Source organism: Mus caroli, chromosome 1 (assembly GCF_900094665.2).
Source record: "Mus caroli chromosome 1, CAROLI_EIJ_v1.1, whole genome shotgun sequence".
Classification (NCBI taxonomy): domain Eukaryota; kingdom Metazoa; phylum Chordata; class Mammalia; order Rodentia; family Muridae; genus Mus; species Mus caroli.
This window is the reverse complement of record NC_034570.1, coordinates 119,826,326-119,847,687: the sequence shown is the minus strand read 5'-3', so window position 1 is coordinate 119,847,687 and position 21,362 is coordinate 119,826,326. Positions and strand designations below refer to the sequence as shown.

The following is a 21,362-nucleotide window of genomic DNA, read 5'->3' as shown; positions in this document are numbered from 1 at the left end:
AAACTTAAGCATCTTTGCTTGGGATTAAAAGACTTCTAAATGGTTGGTTATAAAATATCATGCATACACAGCAACAAAAGTATTAGGTAACATCTATCCCTTCCCCACAAACCTCTTTTCTCAGAAATGGCTGATGGACTGACTGATAAACCTCTAGAGGGCTATTTCTGCCAGTAGGTCTTCTGCATGTTTGAACCCTCTTTCTCTCTCCTCTAAGAGGTTTTAACAATTACGGCACTGATAATTAAGGAGGAGGGTGAAATGAAAAGGAGAAAGCCAACAAAAACATACTAGCTACATAATTTAAAGAATCATATCCTGTGATATACATAGGAAAATCAAAGACCTAAGACTCGGCAAGCTGTACTGGTAATGGAAAAGTAAGCTAGTAAATATGTACGGAAGGGCCAACTTCCCTTTCAGAATTGTGACAAGTGGCTGGGCAGTGGTGTCACACACCTTTAATTCCCCCAGGAGGCAGAGGCAGGCAGTTCCCTGAGATCAAGGGCAGCCTGGTTTACAGAGAGAGTTCTAGGATAGCCAGAGCTACACAGAGAAACCCTGTTTTGAAAACAGAAAACAAAAAACAAGAAACAAAAAAGAATTGTGAAAAGTGAGCTCCATATGAAATGAAGCACAATCATACAATGATTAGGTATTTGTAGCCATGGGAAAAAAAACCTCTGTTTACCTGCAAATCAATATTGTTGTCAATACAATGTTCATTCTTCTCTGCCGAAATCTTCCCATAGTTTTCTGATTTGATAAGATTTTCAACTCTGGTTGTATCTCTCATTTCTGCCTCCAAATCCTTCATTGTTTCAGTTTCATCTTTTATAATAACAATATCAGACATCCTCATTAGCAAAGGTTATTTTAGAATTCTACAGGGAACTTGAAGCCTTGACAAAAAAAGAAAAGTAATCTCAATTTAATTTGAAACATTCTTCACAGTCAGTTGCTATATAATATTAACTAAGTGACTTCTATCTATCTTTCTAAGAATAATGCTGAGTGCACATAAACAAAAGCAAAACTCCTGCCTCCAAGATCTGTAATATTTATTGTACATGTTTCTTAAAATAATCACAATACAGTGAGAAGACATGAGCTAGATCAAGATGAGACGTGATGGCTAAATATACTGAGATGATATTGAATTAGTTTTCTCTATAATGTCCCTCCTGTACTCAGAGTATTCACTATAGTCATACAGTAAGTGCATTTTCACAGTTTACATCTATATTCCTAAATTTCCAAGCTTTAAAAATTGCTCTCATTTAATTTAAAAAAAAAAAAAGCACCATTCTATCCAAATGTATTTGTGAGTCTGGGTTAACAATTCTGTTTTATAATGCAAATAAAACATGAAAGTCCCCTGACTCAACTGAGTCAGTGCCAAACAATACGTGTAATCACACATTATACAACAGTTCATGTAACTACAATAGAAATATGTGTAGTCACACATTATANTATACAACAGTTCATGTAACTACAATAGAAATATGTGTAGTCACACATTATACAACAGTTCATGTAACTACAATAGAAATATGTGTAGTCACACACTATACAACAGTTCATGTAACTACAATAGAAACTCCATCCCAGGTATTAGAGATAGAAATGTATCAGAGACTAAGCTAAAGCTAGAAGACACACATTTCCATGTGTGGGTCAAGCAGGTATGGAAGCTCAATCAAAGAATGCTTGGTATTTGAATAAAATTCTTCCAGCTTTTCTGTACTTTTGACAATTTCCATATAAAGTCATGATGAAATTTATCTGTTCTAAACAAGCTGAAAAATTAAAAGCTCTTTTTTCAATATAGCTTTACAGTTAAATACAAGGACATCTGGAAGCTGAAAAAGAAGTCTGTAAATCATAGACTAATCTGAATTTAAAAATAAAAACAAAACAACATTTTATTTAGGCAGGGCTGCAGTCCAGCTCCTGTACGAGGGAGGGGATGACCCACAAGAGACCTGGAATAAAAGAAGTTTGGCAATGCTCTGGGGTATGCATTCATGCAAGCAAGCAAGCAAGCAAGCAAGCAGAATGCCTTCTGTAATTTGATCACAAACCACAAGTTCATTGGCTCATTCTGAAAACAGTTCAGGTTGCAAAGCAAAGAGAAGGTAAACTGGCTAAGAAAGATATTCAGGCTCCTTCATTTTCTTATGGATGAACTATAAAGAAAATAGGCTACCCAAAGAAATAGAAGAACATTACCTGATGTGTCCTATGGATCTGAGATTGTGGTGTTCCACAAAAATAAAATAAAATAACCCAAGGTTCCTCTTCACAGTTGTCAGCCAGGATGTCAAATGTATTGAACCAACAGTAATCTGGCGGGAGGAGTCCCATGTCCTTGTCACCACTGTAGATTCCTGGGCTGAAATGGACTGTCTTGGATCAAATATATCATACCTTTCAGTGGCCTAAAATGAAAACAAACAAGAAACATTAACACAAACAAACAAAAATGAGGACAGAAAAATTACTTAATAATAATTTAGAAACTTAAGAGCTATTATTGATGGTCTTATTACTTTCTCATCCTAAGCAAGGGTCAGAATACTAATTCTGAGATGCATTAGTTATATAAACCAAAAGAAGCTGATCTGAAAGGCAGAGAGGGAAAAGAAGAGGAAGGAACAGATAGCGATATGGTTAGAGCATCAGAGAAGGTGGCAGCTCTACTTCATGAATCACTCAACCTCCAAAACTATGGTTTCTCTTAGAGCTACACCTTTAGATTTAAAACTGTAATTTTAAATAACAATCGTATATCCTGGAGTTTTAAAAGAACAAAGGCTGTAATAATCCACTGAACATTTCCAAAAAAATCCTTTGTGTCTACTAGAAGAAAATATATGTAGGGCTGGTGAGATGGCTCAGTGGGTAAGAGCACCCGACTGCTCTTCCGAAGGTCCAGAGTTCAAATCCCAGCAACCACATGGTGGCTCACAACCATCTGCAACGAGATCTGGCGCCCTCTTCTGGAATGTCTGAAGACAGCTACAGTGTACTTACATATAATAAATAAATAAATCTTTAAAAAAAAAAAAAGAAAATATATGTAAAGGATGGAATAATTTAGTGACATCAATGAAAATCAATGTCCAAATTCTCACCATACTATATTAAGGACATTAAAACAATTATTTACTGTAGTGGTGGTGGTAATGTGTGCCATACATACACACATGTGGAGATCAGAGGGTAACTTGCAGCAGTAAGTTGCTTTTTTGCTCCATGAGGGTTCCAGGGGTTTGAACTTAAGGCTGTTAGGCTTGGTGCCTTTAGTACCAGAGGTATATGACCAGCCCTCTCAATCTGTATTTCTAAAGTCAGTTTTATTTTGCTTAATGCAAGTGAACACTGTAAGGCAAGTAGAGAACACTGAAAGGATCACATGGTTCTTCCAATTTCCTTTGATAGTTATACTGCTAATAAACAGAATAATATAATTTTAGGTAAAACAACTGAGCACAAAGAAATCCAATGCTAAAAGCACCAATGGTAATATAGCTGTGCATACACCTGATAGAACATTTCTGTTTTAAAATATGAAAACATTTATGAAAATCAAAATTACCCAAAAATTCCATCTTACATCAGCCAGAATGACCAAAATCAATAAAATAAATGACAGCTCCTGCTGGCAGGAAGGAAGGGTAAGTGTGAAGCGTGTCCACTGCTAGTAGGAATGAAAACTCACACAACCACTATGGAAACCACATAGCAGTTCCTCAGGAAGCTGGGAATGGAGCTACCTCAAGACCCATCTATAGCACCTTTGGAACATACCCAAAGGACTCTACATCCTCGTACTCCAGAGACACTCTCTTCATGTTCATTCATAATAGTCTAGACACAGACAACTATCAGCAAATACAAGGATAAAGAAAATGTGGTATATTCACACAAGGGAATATAATTCAGCTGTTAAAAAAAACAACAAAATCATGAAATTTTAAGGCAAATGGATGGAGCTAGAAAAAACAAAATCAACCTGAATGAAATAATCCAGACACAAAAAGAGAAATATGGCATTTCTTTCTTTATACGTGGATGTTAGCTCTTATTTCAAAAGGCAGGCTACAATCCATATAACCACAGATGTTAGGTAAAGGTCTAGGTGGGAGAGGAGGCCCTCCCAAGAAAGTGGAATTTTAGTTCCATAGAGTTCCAAAATTCTCTTCTTCTGTGAGCAACAGACATGTACATACATGAAGGCAAAACACTTATACACATGAAACACCAACAAACGAAACATTTTTAGATTGAGCAATCTGCTACTTTGGCCACTTTTATTTTCTACCGTTGTAATATATATTTTAGCTCTCTATAAAAAAAAAAAAAAAAAAAAAACCTCACAGAAAAGGGAGCAAAATGATTTATAATTTGCCTCTAGTTTTGTTAGGTTTTAAGTTTAAATAAAATACCATGATATGCCTTTACTACCCTTTGTCTTATTAAAATGACATAAGCTTTCTCTTTTGAGCGTCTTGAAATTAAAATTGGTTATTTTTAAATTCCATACAGTTGCCTTACCTCAACATAATCTTTCTGTCACCATGATTCAATAAACTGCAAAAGGCTTACAAATAAAATCCTGCGAGGTCTAACATATTTGTCAGGTGCACACCAACCTCCAGGTTTCCTCAGTCTCTCCTTATAAGCACACGTTGTTAGAAACTTTAAAGCCTCTAATCCCAACTAAGAGGCTCCCTTTCTCCCAGTTATCCGCTCCCTTATAATGCTAAAGATGTTTGACCCTGTTACTTCTCTCTGCTTTCCAGACAAACAGCTTTGGCAGTCGGAATAAAGTTTTCCCACACAAAACAGCTAATATGGTTTCTTTGCTATATCCGTCTCATTAGGAGAGTCAAATCAGCAGCTTAGTTTACTTAGGAGGCTGGGCCTCGTGGAAGGGAAACCAATTATGTCCCACCTGGAGGTTTTGGCACCATATGTATAAAGTGAAAAGATGACTGCTCCAAGATATGGTTTAGAGGAAGTTTTCTTTTGCAGAAAAGAGAGAGCGAGAGAAAAAGAGAAGGGGTGGAGGTGAGCCAGAATCATTTGGAAGAGTCCAGAGCAAGTGGAGCAAGTGGAAGAGTAAACATGGCCAGATGAATGTACTGGGCAATGAGAGGAGAGAAAGGAGGGTGAGAGCAAGAGAGGAAGACAGACAGACAGGGGGTAGTGTGGGATGGGGATGGGTGAGGTTGTGGTAGAGGTGGTTAAGACAAACAAGAAAGGGCAGTGACCAAAATGGGAGGGTTATTTAGGAATAAGAAGCTGGAGGGAGGGAAGCCCATGTAGGGACAGGGTATGAAGAGCCAGGACGCCAGCCTGGACCCTGCAATGTTGAGAGAGCCTGGAGGCCAGCAAGCACTTTGGTATGCTAACTGGCAGCACAGTTAGTAATTTGTCCTGGGTTTCTTTTGGACCTGACAATATTAACATAGCTGACCTGTCAATAACATATATTACACGGAGAGAAAAGATAGTTTCAACCTTCATTTTTAAGACAGAGTGTCTGTAGCCCCGGCATGGCTGCACTGGAACTCACGGGTATTTGCCTGCCGAGTGCTGGGATTAAAGCTGTGTGTCTCTACCACCCAGCTGAAAAACTAGACCTCTCAATTTTTGTTTAAATTAAAAATTTTGTACATTTTTCTAATGTTTATCAAATGACTAAACTGTGCTTGCTGCTCTATCTGATCAAAGTTAGCAAGTTAGTACTTTTTTTGTTTTTAAAAGACACAAGTCTGGTTTCAACAGAATAGTTTAATATTAATTAACAGTATTTTTGCTTTAATAAATCAAATTATTATTGCTATCTTGTTGTATGCATCTTTTGTCATCTAAACTTTCCTGCAGTTTTTACTGTAAGCCTGGTGTCAGAACACAGTCAGAAGAATGATGCACGGTGAGCAATGCTTTGGGGAACTATGAGAGAGGGTCCAGAAAAGAAAGGCAGAGGACCTTTTATCTCAGGTGCATTTTGTTTCTTGGATTGTTCTTGGACATAATTTCGTGCTTCCTGTGACAAACATTTACATTCAATGTATAAGACATGTTTACTCTTGTTGGATGTCAGAACACAGCTACAGAATCCAATTTGGTCAGTGTACCCTGAATCTGGATATGTTCTTCTGTCTTGCTTTTGTGCTTACCCAGATATAATCATGCCAGGCAATTGTGTTTAAATTAGTCTGTCCACAGAAAGTTCTGGGAAAGAGCTGCTCTGTTAATATTTAGTAAATGCTTACTGACATTCATTTACATGTTTTTCTGAACTCAACTTCTTTGGATCATTGTTTTGTTTCATTCATGTATAAAAGTACACTGAAACTAAAATAAGGTTATCTACAGATAGCATTAGACTGCTGCCCCAGGAGGCAGAGGGAGATGGATCTCTGAGTTTGAGGTCATCCTGGTCTACAGACTGAGTTCCAAGATAGCCAGGACTACACAGAGAAACCCTATCTTGAAAAACCAAAAGAATTGACAACTAAAAGCTAACAAAGCCTAATTCAGAGCTGGGGTGAGAGGTCAGTGGGTAAAATATGTGCTGTACAATCATGAAGATCTGAGTTTAATTCCCAGAAACCATGTAAAAAATGTCAGGTATGAAAGGGCATACTTGTAATTCCAGTGCTAGATGAGATCCCTGGGGTTTCTCAGCTGGTAATCCTAACCTACTAAGTGAGTTCCAGGTTAGTTGATAATGATAGAGGAACAGTGTTTGAAGTTGTCTTGTGGCCTCCATAGGTATACATGTCAATATCTACACATTAAAAAAAAAAAAAAGGCAGCACATATGCACAGAAGCCTAGGCCCCCTCTCCCCCAAATCAAGACCCATTAGGAGTGCTAGGTATTAAAAGAAGTTTACTCATATGCTTATATTATTAACTAGGGATCCTGGTTTAAACCAGAATAGAAGGTCTAGTTTTCATTAGAGAACCGAAGCAGGAAAGGAACAGCCTGCGGTGTCTGGGTAACCACACATCTTTACGCAGAACCAGGGGAAAGGCTGGTTCCAGTTCTCTGAGGATGGTGCTGAAGATTCTTAGAAGCAGCAACATGCAGATCAATGGCTTCCAGAACTGTTAGAGACTGAACTTTCAGCAGCTAAGTGAATTAAATCATGTGAGATGCTAGCAGTTCATGGATCAGAAGAAGAAAAACTGGAAAATCATGGCTACTGATTGCACAGCATATGGAGAATCCTGTGAAAGGAATTTAGCTACCAGCAGATGGAGCAAAGGATAACATACTGAAATCAGGTCCAGTATTGTAGCTTTACATAAAAGGTGTGTTAATCACTTCCTAACACATCTATGCTTGAATTCAGGGAATAAACAATAGAGAATATTCCTGTGAGAAGAGAGCTCAAGATAATGGACATAAAAGATGAGAGAACAAAGATTTTCCTTGGTTTCAATACTGAGTTTGAATTGATTGAATTGATTGAAATTCGTCCCCAAAATTGTGATAGCTATTATTTATTTGGAGATGCTTAAAGGTATAGAACCAGTAGGAGAGAATCAATCAGAGGTTGCAGCATTTATTCATCCATTCTCAAACTCAGAGTTATCTCATAAATGAGAAAAGCGTATTACTTCCCTAATGAAGGACATTATATTTTATCAAGTTATAGAAACAAGTATTGTATAATGAAGGATCTGGCTGGCTTTTGTGGCTGGTATTTCTGGAATAGAAATATCTTTGTCATTCATAGTGGGCCTGCTATGTTTATCCCTGTGAGGTGACTCATGTGGGCCACTGAGCAGTCTTATTAGGGAGATGGTGCTGGATGGGTCTCTGACTGATGTGGTCTAGGCAAGGCTCACACCATTCTCAGTATAATCACACACACACACACACGTACACATGCACACACACCCTGCTCTGTTTTGGTCTCTCTACAAACAGGTCTCACTATGTATCTTTAGCTAGTCTGGAACTCCCTATGTTCCAGTTCCTGACCAGACTGGCCTCTACCTTCCTAGTGCTGTGATTAAAGTCATGAGGCATCACGTTTTGATTAATCTCTTTCTTTATTCAATCATTTCTCATGCTATCAATGTGCACACATCTAGACTCTAATGTGGTATTCCATGATTATCTTTTACTTAATAGTTTTCTGTACTGACTATATAGTAAATTATTGTTTTATAGCCTTTACCCATGACTTTGCATTTCAAGGTCATAATAATGAAAACCCTTTTGAGAGTTTCAAAGATACAATGGTTTACCATCAGCATCTTACAAAGTTCATAGGGATTCAGGCAAATTTATCTAATTCACCCAATAATTCTTTAGTGGCTTAATATATTTTACCAACATGTGGAACTTCTATTATCTAACATAACTTTGTTCCTTTATGATGCAGAGTGTATCTTCTATAGAATTTTAATTAAAGATGCAACTGGATGCTTTTTAACTTTTAATGTGTTATCCTTAATTAAGTTGCCAACTACATTTTAACAAAAGACCAGCTTTTATTCAAAACAGCATCTCTAAGGATTATATGGGGTAGGGGTGAGGGTCTCAAAAGGTTTTATATCTTCTTTGAATAAACAATCATTTTATAATAAGTAACAAATAGGTTAAAAGCAAATTTTTGGTAGACCAGGAGTTTTCTTTCTGTTTCCATTACCCATCCTCATACACTATAAAACTATTCTTTTACGTAAAGTACAAACAACTTTACCTTGTGAGGAGCTACTGTTGAGGGCAAACAATGCTCAGCTGCTCACTGTTTCTGGAGACCTATTATAGGACATACTGAGCAAGAGGAGCTGGAAGACCTGTATAGTCTTTTTTAAAGTACCTACACTGCTATCTTAATTGGCTCAGCTTCCTATGGCTGGAAGCTGAATGGGAGAATGTTTCACTTTTAAATGACTTTCCCTCATTATTTCCTAGCCATGTCTCACTCATTTTGTTGTCAATACTTAGTAAATTTCTTTTGTGTTATTTTACAACTGCCCATTTCATGCACTGCCCAACTTTTGTTGTTGCTCACTCTATACCAGGTAAGGAGAGCTGTGGTTTAGTAACGACTGTAAAATTAACTGACAGTAAAATGTCCTGTTACTTTCCTGGTGACCCTGTCTTATATGCTCAGTTATCATAGGTCATTGTGTATTTTATAGCCATGTCTGGCTGGGGATATAGTTCAATTGGTAGACTGTGTTCCCTAAACAGGCACCAAATAAACTGGGTGTGGTGTTGAGGGGGAGGAAAGAAAATCAGAAGTTCAAAGTAACCTATCACTACATGCAGAGCTCAAGGCCCACCTGGACTACATGGGATTCTGCTTAGGTGAACAACAGCAAAAGCTGCTTGAAAACACTTTGGTGTCTGTGTGAATGTCTGCTATTCTAGGCAACAGCCACACACTCCTTGGAACATTTAAAAATAAGGAAATGATAAGTAAAAAATAACAGACCTAGCATCAATTTGTAAAGCAGATAAAGTGGCAATTCTTAGACCATGATGAATTCTTGAAATTTTATTAATAAATCCAAGGACTTCTAGTCAGATATAGCACTTCTACAGGTGCTTCCTCCCTCAAGCAGATTCACAAACCACATGCAGTTTTACAGACTCATGGTTCCTTACAAGCGCTACATAAATCTTAACAAACCCTGTTTTTTATTTCCTGCATGTATATTATATAAATGAACATCCATAGATTTATATTAGCTATACAGCCATTAGAAAATACGTATACTAGATAATAAAATATTTGCAAAAATATCAGATTTACATAACATTATTTGTGATGTTTATATACTACATAATGCATAATGTTATTCTAGGTTACAATAGGAGAACAGTAACTTTGAAGCCAGTTTTAACTGTACAGGGAAACCCTATCTTACACACAATATACATGTACATTTATATGCTGGTCATACATAACCATCTGGAGAACCAAGAAATTTATTTATATTCAGATAAACTTGCTCTACTCAAGTAAGAATTAAGACTGAGCAATGAGATATTAATGGAGCTTCCTCCATTAAATTTACTGAGTTATACTTTTGTAGAACTTTGGCTTAGTAAAACTGAGTATACAAGCTAAACAGCCTTTGCCCCAAATACTAGAGATCAGGAGTGTTTTTTATTTAAAACATATTTAACATATTTTAGATTTGGAGACATAGTTTAGGCTTGGACGTTTAGAATATTTGCTGCTCTTGCACAAGACCTAAGGTCAGTTCTCAGCATCCATATCAAGTGACTCATGATTACCTGTAATTCCAACTTCTGGGGCTCTAACACCCTCTTCTGGCCTTGTTGAACACCTGAACACACATGGTACATATACAGACAAGCAGGAACACACACACATAATTTATTAAAATCACATTTGCATATGCATGTGGATATATGTGTGTATCCAACCAACTACCAACCATTCGTGTGGGGGTGCACGTGCAGACACACACACATGTATCTATCTATCTATCTATCTATCTATCTATCTATCTATCTGTGATGGTTTTCATATGCTCAGCCCAGGGAGTGGCACTATTAGAAGGTGTGGCTTTGTTAAGGTAGCTGTGGCCATGTTGGAGTAGGTGTGTCATTGTGGATGTGAGCTTTAAGACCCTCACACTAGCTGCCTGGAAGCCAATATTCTGTTTGCAGCTTTCAGAGGACGATATATTACTCTCACCTCCTCCTGCACCATGTCTGCCTGGATGCTGCCAGGTTCCTGCCTTGATGATAATGCACTGAACCTCTGAATCTGTAAGCCAGTCCCAATTAAATGTTGTCTTAAGACTTGCCTTGGTCATGGTGTCTGTTCACAGCAGTAAAAGCCTAACTAAGACACTATCTTTCTGACCTGGAGGCAGTTTTATTTATATTTTTGGTGTGTCTTCATTTTGACTTTGACATGAGATGAGTCATAGAATATTTTATGTGGCACCATTTTGCCATTCAGAAAGATTATTTAGCATTTTGGAGTTGGGGATTAGGAATGGTCAGGCTGTATTCTGTACCAAAATTAACACAGATCAATTAAAATGAATACTGATTAGCTACAGAGGCTTATAGAGACAATTGGAAGTAGGGTTCTTATAAGGGTTCTTATAAGGGACCTTATATTGTCCACAACAATCACATACCAGAGACAGTAGTAAAACATTAGAGTCATCAAAACAATGTAGAAGTAATAATTGCTACATTTTATGGGGGCAGGAAGTATATATGTGAAAACAGCATTTAACTTAACTCTGAAAAAATTCAATTTCTATATCTGTTTCTTGAACACATATAGGAATACATGTACAGAAAACTTTTCACGCATTTCCTTTTGTGGTAAGATTATACTAGTTATAAAACCATCATGGTACTGTTAATACATAGGATATTTCAACAAGTTGTCTTAATTTGCTTTTAATGGAAATATGACTATTGCAAGATTTAAAAGATTTAGGATTTTTGTATTTAGGTAAATGGGAAGTGAACTCTTGTGCTTTAGGGTATTTTAAAAACTTATTACAAAATCTTGAGGATATCATTTTTAAAGTGTCAAGACTTTAAAGCATCTTGTGTTTTCCTGTCACAGTGTACTCATGTGACAGCTACTCTGGAGACTCAGGAAGGATCTTGTATTTACTGGGTAGATGCTATCGAGTAATAATGAAGTAGTTTATGCAACTCAGCAAGACTCTGGCTAAAAAATAATTTTAAAGTGCCTGAAGATAAAGGTCAATGGCAGAGTACTTTGCCTAGCTTGTACAAGATCTTGGGTTCATTCCTTACTAAGAAAGCAAAAGAAAGCAAAAAAACAAAACCTATTTAAAACAAACAAAACCTACCAGGAAACTTCTCTGTACTATTTATTTCTGTAATATCCCCTGAATCTATAGTTACTTCAAAATACAAATCACAAGTTAGAAAATGTGAGCATATGTCTACCATGACACATTTGAAAAGTAATGACATAAAAGGCCTTAGGAATATTGAATAAATACAAATTTATTCATAACCTACAGCACAATTATAAAGAGAGAATTAACTATAGTGTCTTGATTTTGAATTCCTTTCTATGAACCTGAAATTTTAATAGGAAAAAAAAAACCTGCCTCGTAATGATCTACGCATGTACAACTTGGGAAAACAAAGTATTTTAAAATATTTAATATGTGATAACTTCAATTTAATTACAATGCTTCAAGCATGAAGCTCTAAAAAAAATGAACTAAGGGCTGGAGAGATGGCTCAGTGGGTAAGAGCACTGACTGCTCTTACGAAGGCCCTGAGTTCAAATCCCAGCAACCATATGGTGGCTCACAACCATCTGTAATGAGATCTGATGCTCTCTTCTGGGGTGTCTATTTTTTAATAATAAATTAAAAAAATGAACTAAGACTAAAAGTCTGTTTACTTAAAATATATAACCTTAAGATCATTAACTCCTTATCTACCAGTTTGAGGGAGAACAGATTTAACATAAATTAAATGCAACCAGGAACTGCTGCTGACTATGCAGCAGCAACAACAAAACAGATTAAAGTCAACTGATCTTCTCCATTCGGTGACATTGAAATCTTACATATGAAGCAAAGAAAGAAGATAGCTACAAGAGGGAGGAATGGAAACCTAAAAACCCCAAAGACACAGAGCCAGAGGGAGGAGATACAGACATGTCAACAAGAGAAACACAGGGTATAGGAGAGAGGAGGAAGCACACGGTAGTCACAGACAGAAGTCAAGACAACCAGACCAGAGACTAGAAGAAAAGGAGAGGAAGGAGGAAAGAGAAAAAAAAGGCAATGAATGTTATGAAACGAGAGGAGGGGATTAAGGAGAGGAAAGGTTAATATAGACTCCATCAGAGAAAGGAAGGTAAGACACCAAGTAGATGCACAGTTTTCTGATGCAGAAAGCCCAAGACAAAGTGGGAAAGAAGATGGAAGAGGGGGAGATGAATTAAGAGAAGAGGCAAAAAGAGCCACAGACAAACCCCAAAGGAACAGGGGATGAGGAAAAGATTAAAAGCGAACTAGATGTTTAGGCGAGAGCAACACTTGGGAGGCAGAGGCAGGTGTATCTGTGAGTTCGAGGCCAGCCTGGTCTATACAGAGAAACCCTGTCTCGTAAAACAAAACAAAAACAAAAACAAAAGATAAATACTGCTCATGTTAATTTTTATTCTTTTTTGGAAGTGTTCAATATAAAGATTTAAAATTCCGACGCTTAAAAAGATTGAAATGATGCATCTGGTAAAAGTCTAGTTTCAATAACAGATATTAGTATATTTATGAACCTAATTACAAACACAGTTGAGAACAAAAGGCGATACTCAGTCTTCCTACGTGGCCATTTAGTGATTCTATGTTCTCTAAAACTGAAATGAGTTATTTCTTAAGAACAAAAGAACTGTCATACAAGTAGAAATGTTTAAAGATGCCACAGCAATTGCAAATCTTGTTAAAATCTCAACTAATGTCAGGTAAAAAGCAAGTGAACTCTCAAAAAAACAAAAAACTAAAAAAATTTTATAAACAAGTCAGTTGCATCCTTGTAGACACACTGTCCCTATCAGCATAACCATTAGGTAAGATTCCAGTTTTGAGGAAAACAAGGGGATGTCAAGTTTTCAGATGGTAAAATTAGAAAATCAGGTAATTCTAAGAATTCGAGTGGGAGTGACGTTTCTTCTCTTTGTAACATGGTATTTTATTATGCCAGCTCACAGCAAAGACAAATTTTCATTTTTTCCTAAGTACTTTAAAAATTATCTACGCCTTCCTTAATCAAGGGCACAAATATTAACATGGGTTCTAAGAGTTAAAGAACTCAGTTTCTTCATTTCCAACCAGTATCTCGTTCACATTGTTATTTGCTCCACAATGAAATTTAACAATTGAACAAGCCATGCAGCTGATCTATTTTAAAGTGAACTTAAACGAAACATTTCTTTCAACTGACAACTTGTTTTGCTATATATAAATATAAACCAGCACACGGGTAAACCACTCTATTTACACGATGCAAGAAATGTTGAAAATCTGAGATGTAGGAAGGAATTGGCACTACTGTAGGTACATGACTCTTAACCATCTAAATGCACATATATCTTTGTAAAAATAATATTTTAAATGCCCTAATTTTAGATTTTATTGCATATAATCATTAATAAAAATTATGGTACTAAGTAAACAAGAATAATTTATCTTTTTAATACCTTCTATAAACATAAAAATGAGTTTAGAACCACATACCTTCATTGTACTGTCATTTGCTTCATCATACAGAGTTACTGAAAGCACATTTTCCATAGTGTCTGTACACTGACACTCTGCATTGCTCCTCTACAGAGCTGAACACTCAGATTAGTCAGGCACCAGGAGCAGAATAAAGCACTTACTGAGGACTTAAGAGACAACAGAAATCAACAGCTGCTGGTTGTGATGTCAGTGATTCTCTAGCCAGTCACCACCCAGAATATGTGGAATGCATCAGAAGCTATCTTGAGCTCTTCATTAGTAAGTCAGCAGCAATGATGTAAGAGCTAACAATCGGAGTGTGCAAAGACTGCCAGGATTTGGGAGGTTTCTTGCTAAAAATTACTTTTTGCACCATGATACCTGATCTGATCATGTTGCAAAAAGATGAAATGATCATATTTCCTAGAGAATAAATTAAGGAATCTAATATTGTTAATATACATAATTTGGAGGGGTTGGTTTTGTTTTTTCAGAACAGGGTCTCACTATGTACCTCTGCCTGCCCTTGAACTCAAAAGAATCTGCTTGACTCAGGCTCCTGAGTACTAAGATTAAAGGTGTGCACTACCACACCACTTACAATACATATAAGTTTTAAGTAACTCTTTAGCACCACTAAAACACACACACACACACACTCCAAAAGCTGACATCCCATGACACTTTTCGTATCTTTAAACTGACTTTTTGTCACAAAAGAAAGAAAAGATAATACATTTAGGGGCAGTTCCTTGTTGCTAAAACAAAGCATCATGCATATTTAGGAAGGAGCATTACTTCTTCACACCAATAGATGGAGACAGTGACAGAACTATGACAAAGGATCTCTCAGCTTGCTGTCACATGCTGTCTACCTTAGCCCAAGGATGACTTAAGTAAGACAAGGAACCAAATGAAAGAAACTCATTAAGCATGAAAAGAAAAACAAAATAAAGATTAGTCTCACCTTTTGGATAATACACCGAGTAACTGAAAAGTCTTTTTATTCTATTTATCTTAGTTTCCTCTTCTGTTAAACAAAGATTCAATTTCCACAAGAATGCAGAAATGCTCTAAGGACAATGCTCACATATTACCTGCACTAACTGAAGGAAAAAAATACATGTACCACTAACTAGAAATCAAACTTGTCTTGTACGAAGTATACAATTCTATAGTTTCTGAGATCAGCAGGGCTCTTTAGAGCAGTACAGCAAGCACCAAGACAAAAGCTACAGACATTATAATATACTTATTTTCCTTACAGTATTCCTTTCTAACACCCCTTCCCCCAAAACAGGCTCTGGCTCAGCTTCACAGATTTATATATACTTTTTTCTGACTATAGAACAAAGATAATCTTGACAACGCATGATAAAGGTAAGAGAAAGAGAAAAGAAAGGAAGCTTTCTAAATTGGTTTAACAGTGATAGGATAACAAAGTCAACTTAGGTAATTACTGCTATAGCATTGAAAATAAGGTTCTGTGTGCTGCTTGAAATGTGAAGACTGAATAGGGACTGTTTATTACTGGACTTTGCTTCTCTCCCTCTAGTGCTATGGAGTCCAACTTACGTCACTGTGTGCTACTGGGGTTTACTACCAACAGCTTACTTACCCTTTTTTCAAATTAAAGGGAAGCCTTTAGTTGACAAGAATAAAGCTATCTCAAAGTGTTTTAATTATGATTTCTCACTAATTTAGAATTTATAAAACCTAAGTATTTCCAAATCTTAAAAAGAAAGATTATCATTTGAAGCATGGAAAGACTCATTTCAGTTTTTGCCATAAGTGTCTTGCTTCATTTTATTATGTATGTCAGCATGTCCATCTGCTACATAACAAGTTTTTGTTGCCATTTTGAAGTAAAGCTGCCTTGAAATTATGCTTGCCACTTAGCAAAGATTTCATCTGAGAAAAATCACTTGTACCTTTTGTTAGAAGTAGTGACTATTTCGGGGGGGGGGGAGGGAATGGGCCGGGATGGTTGCTTTAGGGGAACTTAGGCTAGCATTTAATTTTTATATCTTTAGAACAGCTAAACAGAAAGAACATACATGCGACAGGATGGTACAAAGAAGATATGAGAACTAGGAAGAAACTGTAGATATCTAGTGCGAAATTCTTCAGACAAGATACGCTATGAGTTGTTTTTGTCTTCTGATGTAATAGTTATTTATGCTGTATTAATCTCCAAATACATAATAATCACACAATTTAGATTATTGGTCATTCTCTAGCTAAAGAGCTAGCCTAAACTCTTAAGAATGTAAATCTGAGGGGGTTGGAGAGGTAGCTTAGCTGTTAAGAGCACTCTCTTAATAGAGATCCTGAGTTCAATTTCTATCAACAACACACAGCCTCACATCTATAATGGGATCTAATGCCCTCTTCCAGTGTGCAGGCACACATGCAGACAGTTACACAAATACATAAATATGTGTGTGTGTGCATTTTATAAAAATCAGAAGCCTACAAACCACTAAATGAACCTAAATAAAGCATTGCATTTGGTTGGATTTTAGATGTTTTTAAAATTGAGGATAAACCAGGCGTGGTGGCCCATGCCTTTAATCCCAGCACTTGGGAGGCAGAGACAGGCGAATTTCTGAGTCTACAGAGTGAGTTCCAGGACAGCCAGGGCTACACAGAGAAACCCTGTCTCGAAAAACCAAAAAATAAAAAAATAAAAAATAAAAATAAAATTGAGGATAATCGTGGAACAACAAAGACAGTATAAGATAGTATTTGTATGGTTAGAATACGTAATTTTTTTTCACCCATGTCAATTTTGGGGGGTATGATAAAAATTAGAGGGAAGAAATAAGAAAAAACAATAGAGTGGAAAGAGGGGAGAGGAGGAAGAAAGAAAACAGATGCCAAATGTTGTTTGTGCCTGTCCACTAGCAACTGTACAACCTTTCCCAGTTGGCCCTCTCCCTGGCAGTCTGAAAGGGGCTTCCTATATAATAACACAGGCTGGTTTTGAACGCAGAATCCTTTTTTCAATCCTGGCTCTCTCCTTTCTTTTGTGAGGTAAAATTCTCTAACTATTAAGTCAAAACAGTTTTAAACTGTGAGAGTATGTTTATTAGAATTTGTGTGTGTGTCTGCCCCTCCTGTGGGTCTTCCAGTGAGCACAATAGCCCACAACCTAGCATCTTGTGCTGTAGACACTACAGGAGCCCAAAGGACGAAAAAGGCATTTAAACCCTGCAAGTTTTTCTTCATTCCTTAACTGTCTGTTTTATCTGAACAGGAAATTATAATGCCCAAAAGGAAGGAAGAAATTTAATTCCTGTGGTCTGTTTTCTTTGTGTCTTTCTCCCTTTTTTTTTTTTTTTTTTGTAGCATGGGGACGAAAACCAGGGCTTCTTTTATACCAAGCAGACACTCTAGTAACTCTAGTAGTCTAAGTTTTTTACCTAATTTTTATTTCTCAAACAGCATAATATACTCAATAAAGACATAGATTCCTAGTAAGTGTCAATAAAGAATAAAGGTACAGAGGTCTTCAGTTTGTTGAACTCTTAAACAGCCCACACATCTGTAGTATTATGTTTTAACAGGAAATAACAAAGAAACACAGTGTTCTCAGAAATATTCTATTCTATATCTTAGTTAGAGTTCAATAACTAAAACTCAAGGCATCTGATCCCTGTTTTACAGGTAGTAAGATTAACCAGCTAATGAGATTCTACACTAACAGTTCTTTTCCACATTACTTGGGAGATGGCCCCAACAAACCTGGCTTGTTTACTCTTATTTGATGACTTGAAAATGAGTAGCACTCAGGAGGCAGAGGCAGGCGGATTTCTGAGTTTGAGGCCAGCCTGTTCTACAAAGTGAGTTCCAGGACAGCCAGGTCTATACAGAGAAACCCTGTCTCGAAAAACCACAACAAACAAACAAACAAACAAAAACAAAGAAAATGAGTAACAAACATGAAGGGATTAGGAACCACACCAAGTCGCCCACTTGACTTATGAGCTGCAAAGATTCTTTCCTAAATTTCTTCCCTGTCTTGCCTAACTCCTGTGCCGTTAAAATGACATATCTTTAGGTATAATTTGATGTCATGAAGCAACATTTATTCATTCATAATGTGGACAACTTTGTAGAGCTTATTTTCTCCTTCTACAATGTGAGTTACCCACTGAGACATCTTATAATCCCTTATGTAACAATTTTTATAAGAAATCTTTCTCAGGTCTACAATTGAATTCAGGTTTTGTGCAGGCTAAGCATGCACTATTCTACTGAGCTACAATATCAAAATCTTATTATTTCCTCCCTGTTGAATATATAATTAGCCTGTAGCTACATTAAAAAAGATTTCAGTGCCTGATAACTCATTACCTAAGATTAATTTAATAATGCTCCTCTATTTTTGCTATCAATAAAAAATGTGTAGTATGCTAACTAGGTATACGCCTTGGCACTTGTGATAAATAACCTCCCAAAGAAATATCAAAATGGAAAAGACAGAGGTGTGAGAAATATAAGTAGATAAGTGTTAAATCCTCAGCATTCTCTAAGATTAAAAATGTAATACTGGCTTTAAACCAACCAGGTGATATTTTAAATTAGTATACTATTATGTTTCTATGTAAAAATTAAAGATAATAAAATACTGACTCAATTATAAAAGACCATTAAAAGGCATCAGTTTAAAATGAAAAGATTTGAGCCAGCAGTGGTGGTGCATACCATTAATCCCAGCACTAGGAAGGCAGAAGCAAGCCAATCTGAGTTCAAGGCCAGCCTGGTCTACCAAATGAGTTCCAGAATTATACAGATAAAGTCTTCCTTGAAACAACAAAAACAAAGAAACACCATCCCAAAGTGAAAGGAAAGAGTAAGCTGTAGTAATTTCATTTATATTACACTCCACTGGATGATACATCATGCTTTTTAAATCAATTATTGGCCGATGAAACACTTAGGTTAATTCCTTTTTTGTTATGAATACTTACATAGATAGCCATTTCTGTATTTATTCTTGTGCAAAGAGCTAGACAAGAGTCAAATTTCATCTTTTTCCCAAATAGCTACTTAGATATCCTAGAACATTTATTAAAATGTTACCACAGGTTTCCTGGGTAAGATGGAATACAAGCTGCCTTTATGATTTATTGAATGAAAAGAGTCAAGAATAAAGAGAGTCTATTCCAAAGAAAGGAAGAGCAGATGAGCATGGAAAGTCATAAATGAGGATTGGACAATTGAAAAGACTAGAAACAGAAGGTTAATGCAACAAAAGGAGCAAACAAAACAGGGTTTCCACCACAGGAGAGAGGATGGAGAAGTCGCACCAGGAGGTCAGGCAAGCTATGGCTTAGCCCTTCAATGGAAAGAAGCTGTTATGAACATTGTGCTATTTTAGACATTTAATTAAAAATAAAAGATTCAAAAAAAAAATAAAAGATTCAAATTTGCTTTTCAAAAGGTAAGATGCAGAGGCTAAATATAGTATACTCTAAGGGTACTACTGCTCTGGTACGTACAGGCAAGGAGTGAGCACCATTCAGTTCAAAACATTGTTGTACATCACACTTTGAAAGTAGAGAGCAAGCTTATATTATCTATGTGCACAGTGTAATCTGTGCTTGATAATAAATCATGTTACTGCCCAACAGTATTCAAAGTAGTATATAACACTCAGAAGAGAGTACGAGCTAACTATACTGGGTCCTAAGAGGACAAAGTCTGTAAGAGAAGTAACAGAAAATTTTGAGCCTAGTGCTGTATATCCTAGGATTTTTCAGAATTACTGCAAGATTCACACAGCTACCAGCACTGCAAGCACTACTGCTAATCCTCTTGAAATTACAAATTCTTTCACCCTTAATTCTACCAAGGTTCAAAACATTTGGTGGTTTCTCTAGGACAAACATATTTCTATCAGATCATTCAACCAATTATTTTACCCTTCAGCTTAAACTCCTTCCTATTCAAACAGATTTCTAACTATATTTTAACTTCCAATGTAAACTAATTTGAAGGAGAGTATACTGGTACAATGATTTTTGTTCTAAATCAATTTTACATCATCTACTGTCATCTGGGAAGAGAGAACTTCAAACTTCCAGGATTCACTTTCTCTCCCCATTAAGGCTAGTGTTACAGGCACCAACAACCTTGCTTTTTATATGGGTCCTGGGGGATGTGAAATAAGGTTGCCTTGCTTTCATACCAAGCAATCTTACCCACTGAGCCATTTCTTCAAATCCAATTAAAAATGCTTTATCAAGGGCTGGAGAGGTGGCTCAGCAGTTAAAAGCACTGACTGTTCTTCCAGAGGTCTTGAGTTCAATTCCCAGCAACCACACAGTGGCTCACAACCATCTGTAATGGAATCTAATGCCCTCTTCTGGTGTTTCTGAGGACAGCAACAATGTATTTACATAAATAAAATACAAATAAATCTTAAAAAAAATTCTTTATTAGCCTAAGCAATGACACACACACCTTTAATCTTAGCACTTGAGAGGCAGAGGCAGGAGGATCTCTGTGAGCTCAAGGCTAATCTGATCTACATAAAGAGTTATTGGACAGCTGGGACTACTTGGAGAGGCCATGTCTTAAAAATAAAAATCTTCACTAATATCCTTACAAGTTTTGGGGATGATAGTCAAACACACTAGAAGATGCTAGCTACTATCTGCAAACAATTTCCGAATAAGTGTTCATTTTATATTAAAGTTCAGAAACTTTTAAAAAAGCCTTGCCGGGCAGTGGTGGAGCATGCCTTTAATCCCAGCACTTGGGGGGCAGAGGCAGGTGGATTTCTGAGTTCCAGGCCAGCCTGGTCTACAAAGTGAGTGCCAGGACAGCCAGGGCTACACAGAGAAACCCTGTCTTGAAAAAAAACAAAAATAAATAAATAAATAAATATAAAATAAAATATAAAAAAGCCTCACCAGACCCAGATCTGGGGTGACCTATATGCCTCATTCCAACAAACAGCTCTTAATCAAATATTGTGAAGATCAGAGAAGTATAAGACAAATTTCATTTTAACCATCTGAGACTCAGTGTCATCCTGTTTCTCTTTAAAAATAAAAATTCCTTAATTATTTCTAACAATTTCCTCTATGAT

General features: G+C 36.6%; 1 protein-coding gene across 6 annotated transcripts in view; it reads right to left on the bottom strand.

Annotated features, from left to right (window-relative positions):
• R3hdm1 (R3H domain containing 1) overlaps positions 1-21,362 on the bottom strand; it is a 134,432-nt gene that overhangs the window by 80,935 nt on the left and 32,135 nt on the right. For 2 of the 6 annotated variants that reach the window (XM_021171515.1, XM_021171767.2), the window contains exons 2-3: positions 2,236-2,444; positions 692-902 (exon numbers count right to left, since the gene is read on the bottom strand). In XM_021171515.1, coding sequence (XP_021027174.1) covers positions 692-862 — 171 coding nt within the window. In that variant the 5' untranslated portion in view covers positions 863-902; positions 2,236-2,444. Of the gene's footprint in view, positions 1-691; positions 903-2,235; positions 2,445-14,275; positions 15,091-21,362 lie in introns of those variants that run through there. The other 4 variants (XM_029480792.1, XM_029480789.1, XM_029480795.1 and 1 more) reach the window with 4 other exon arrangements.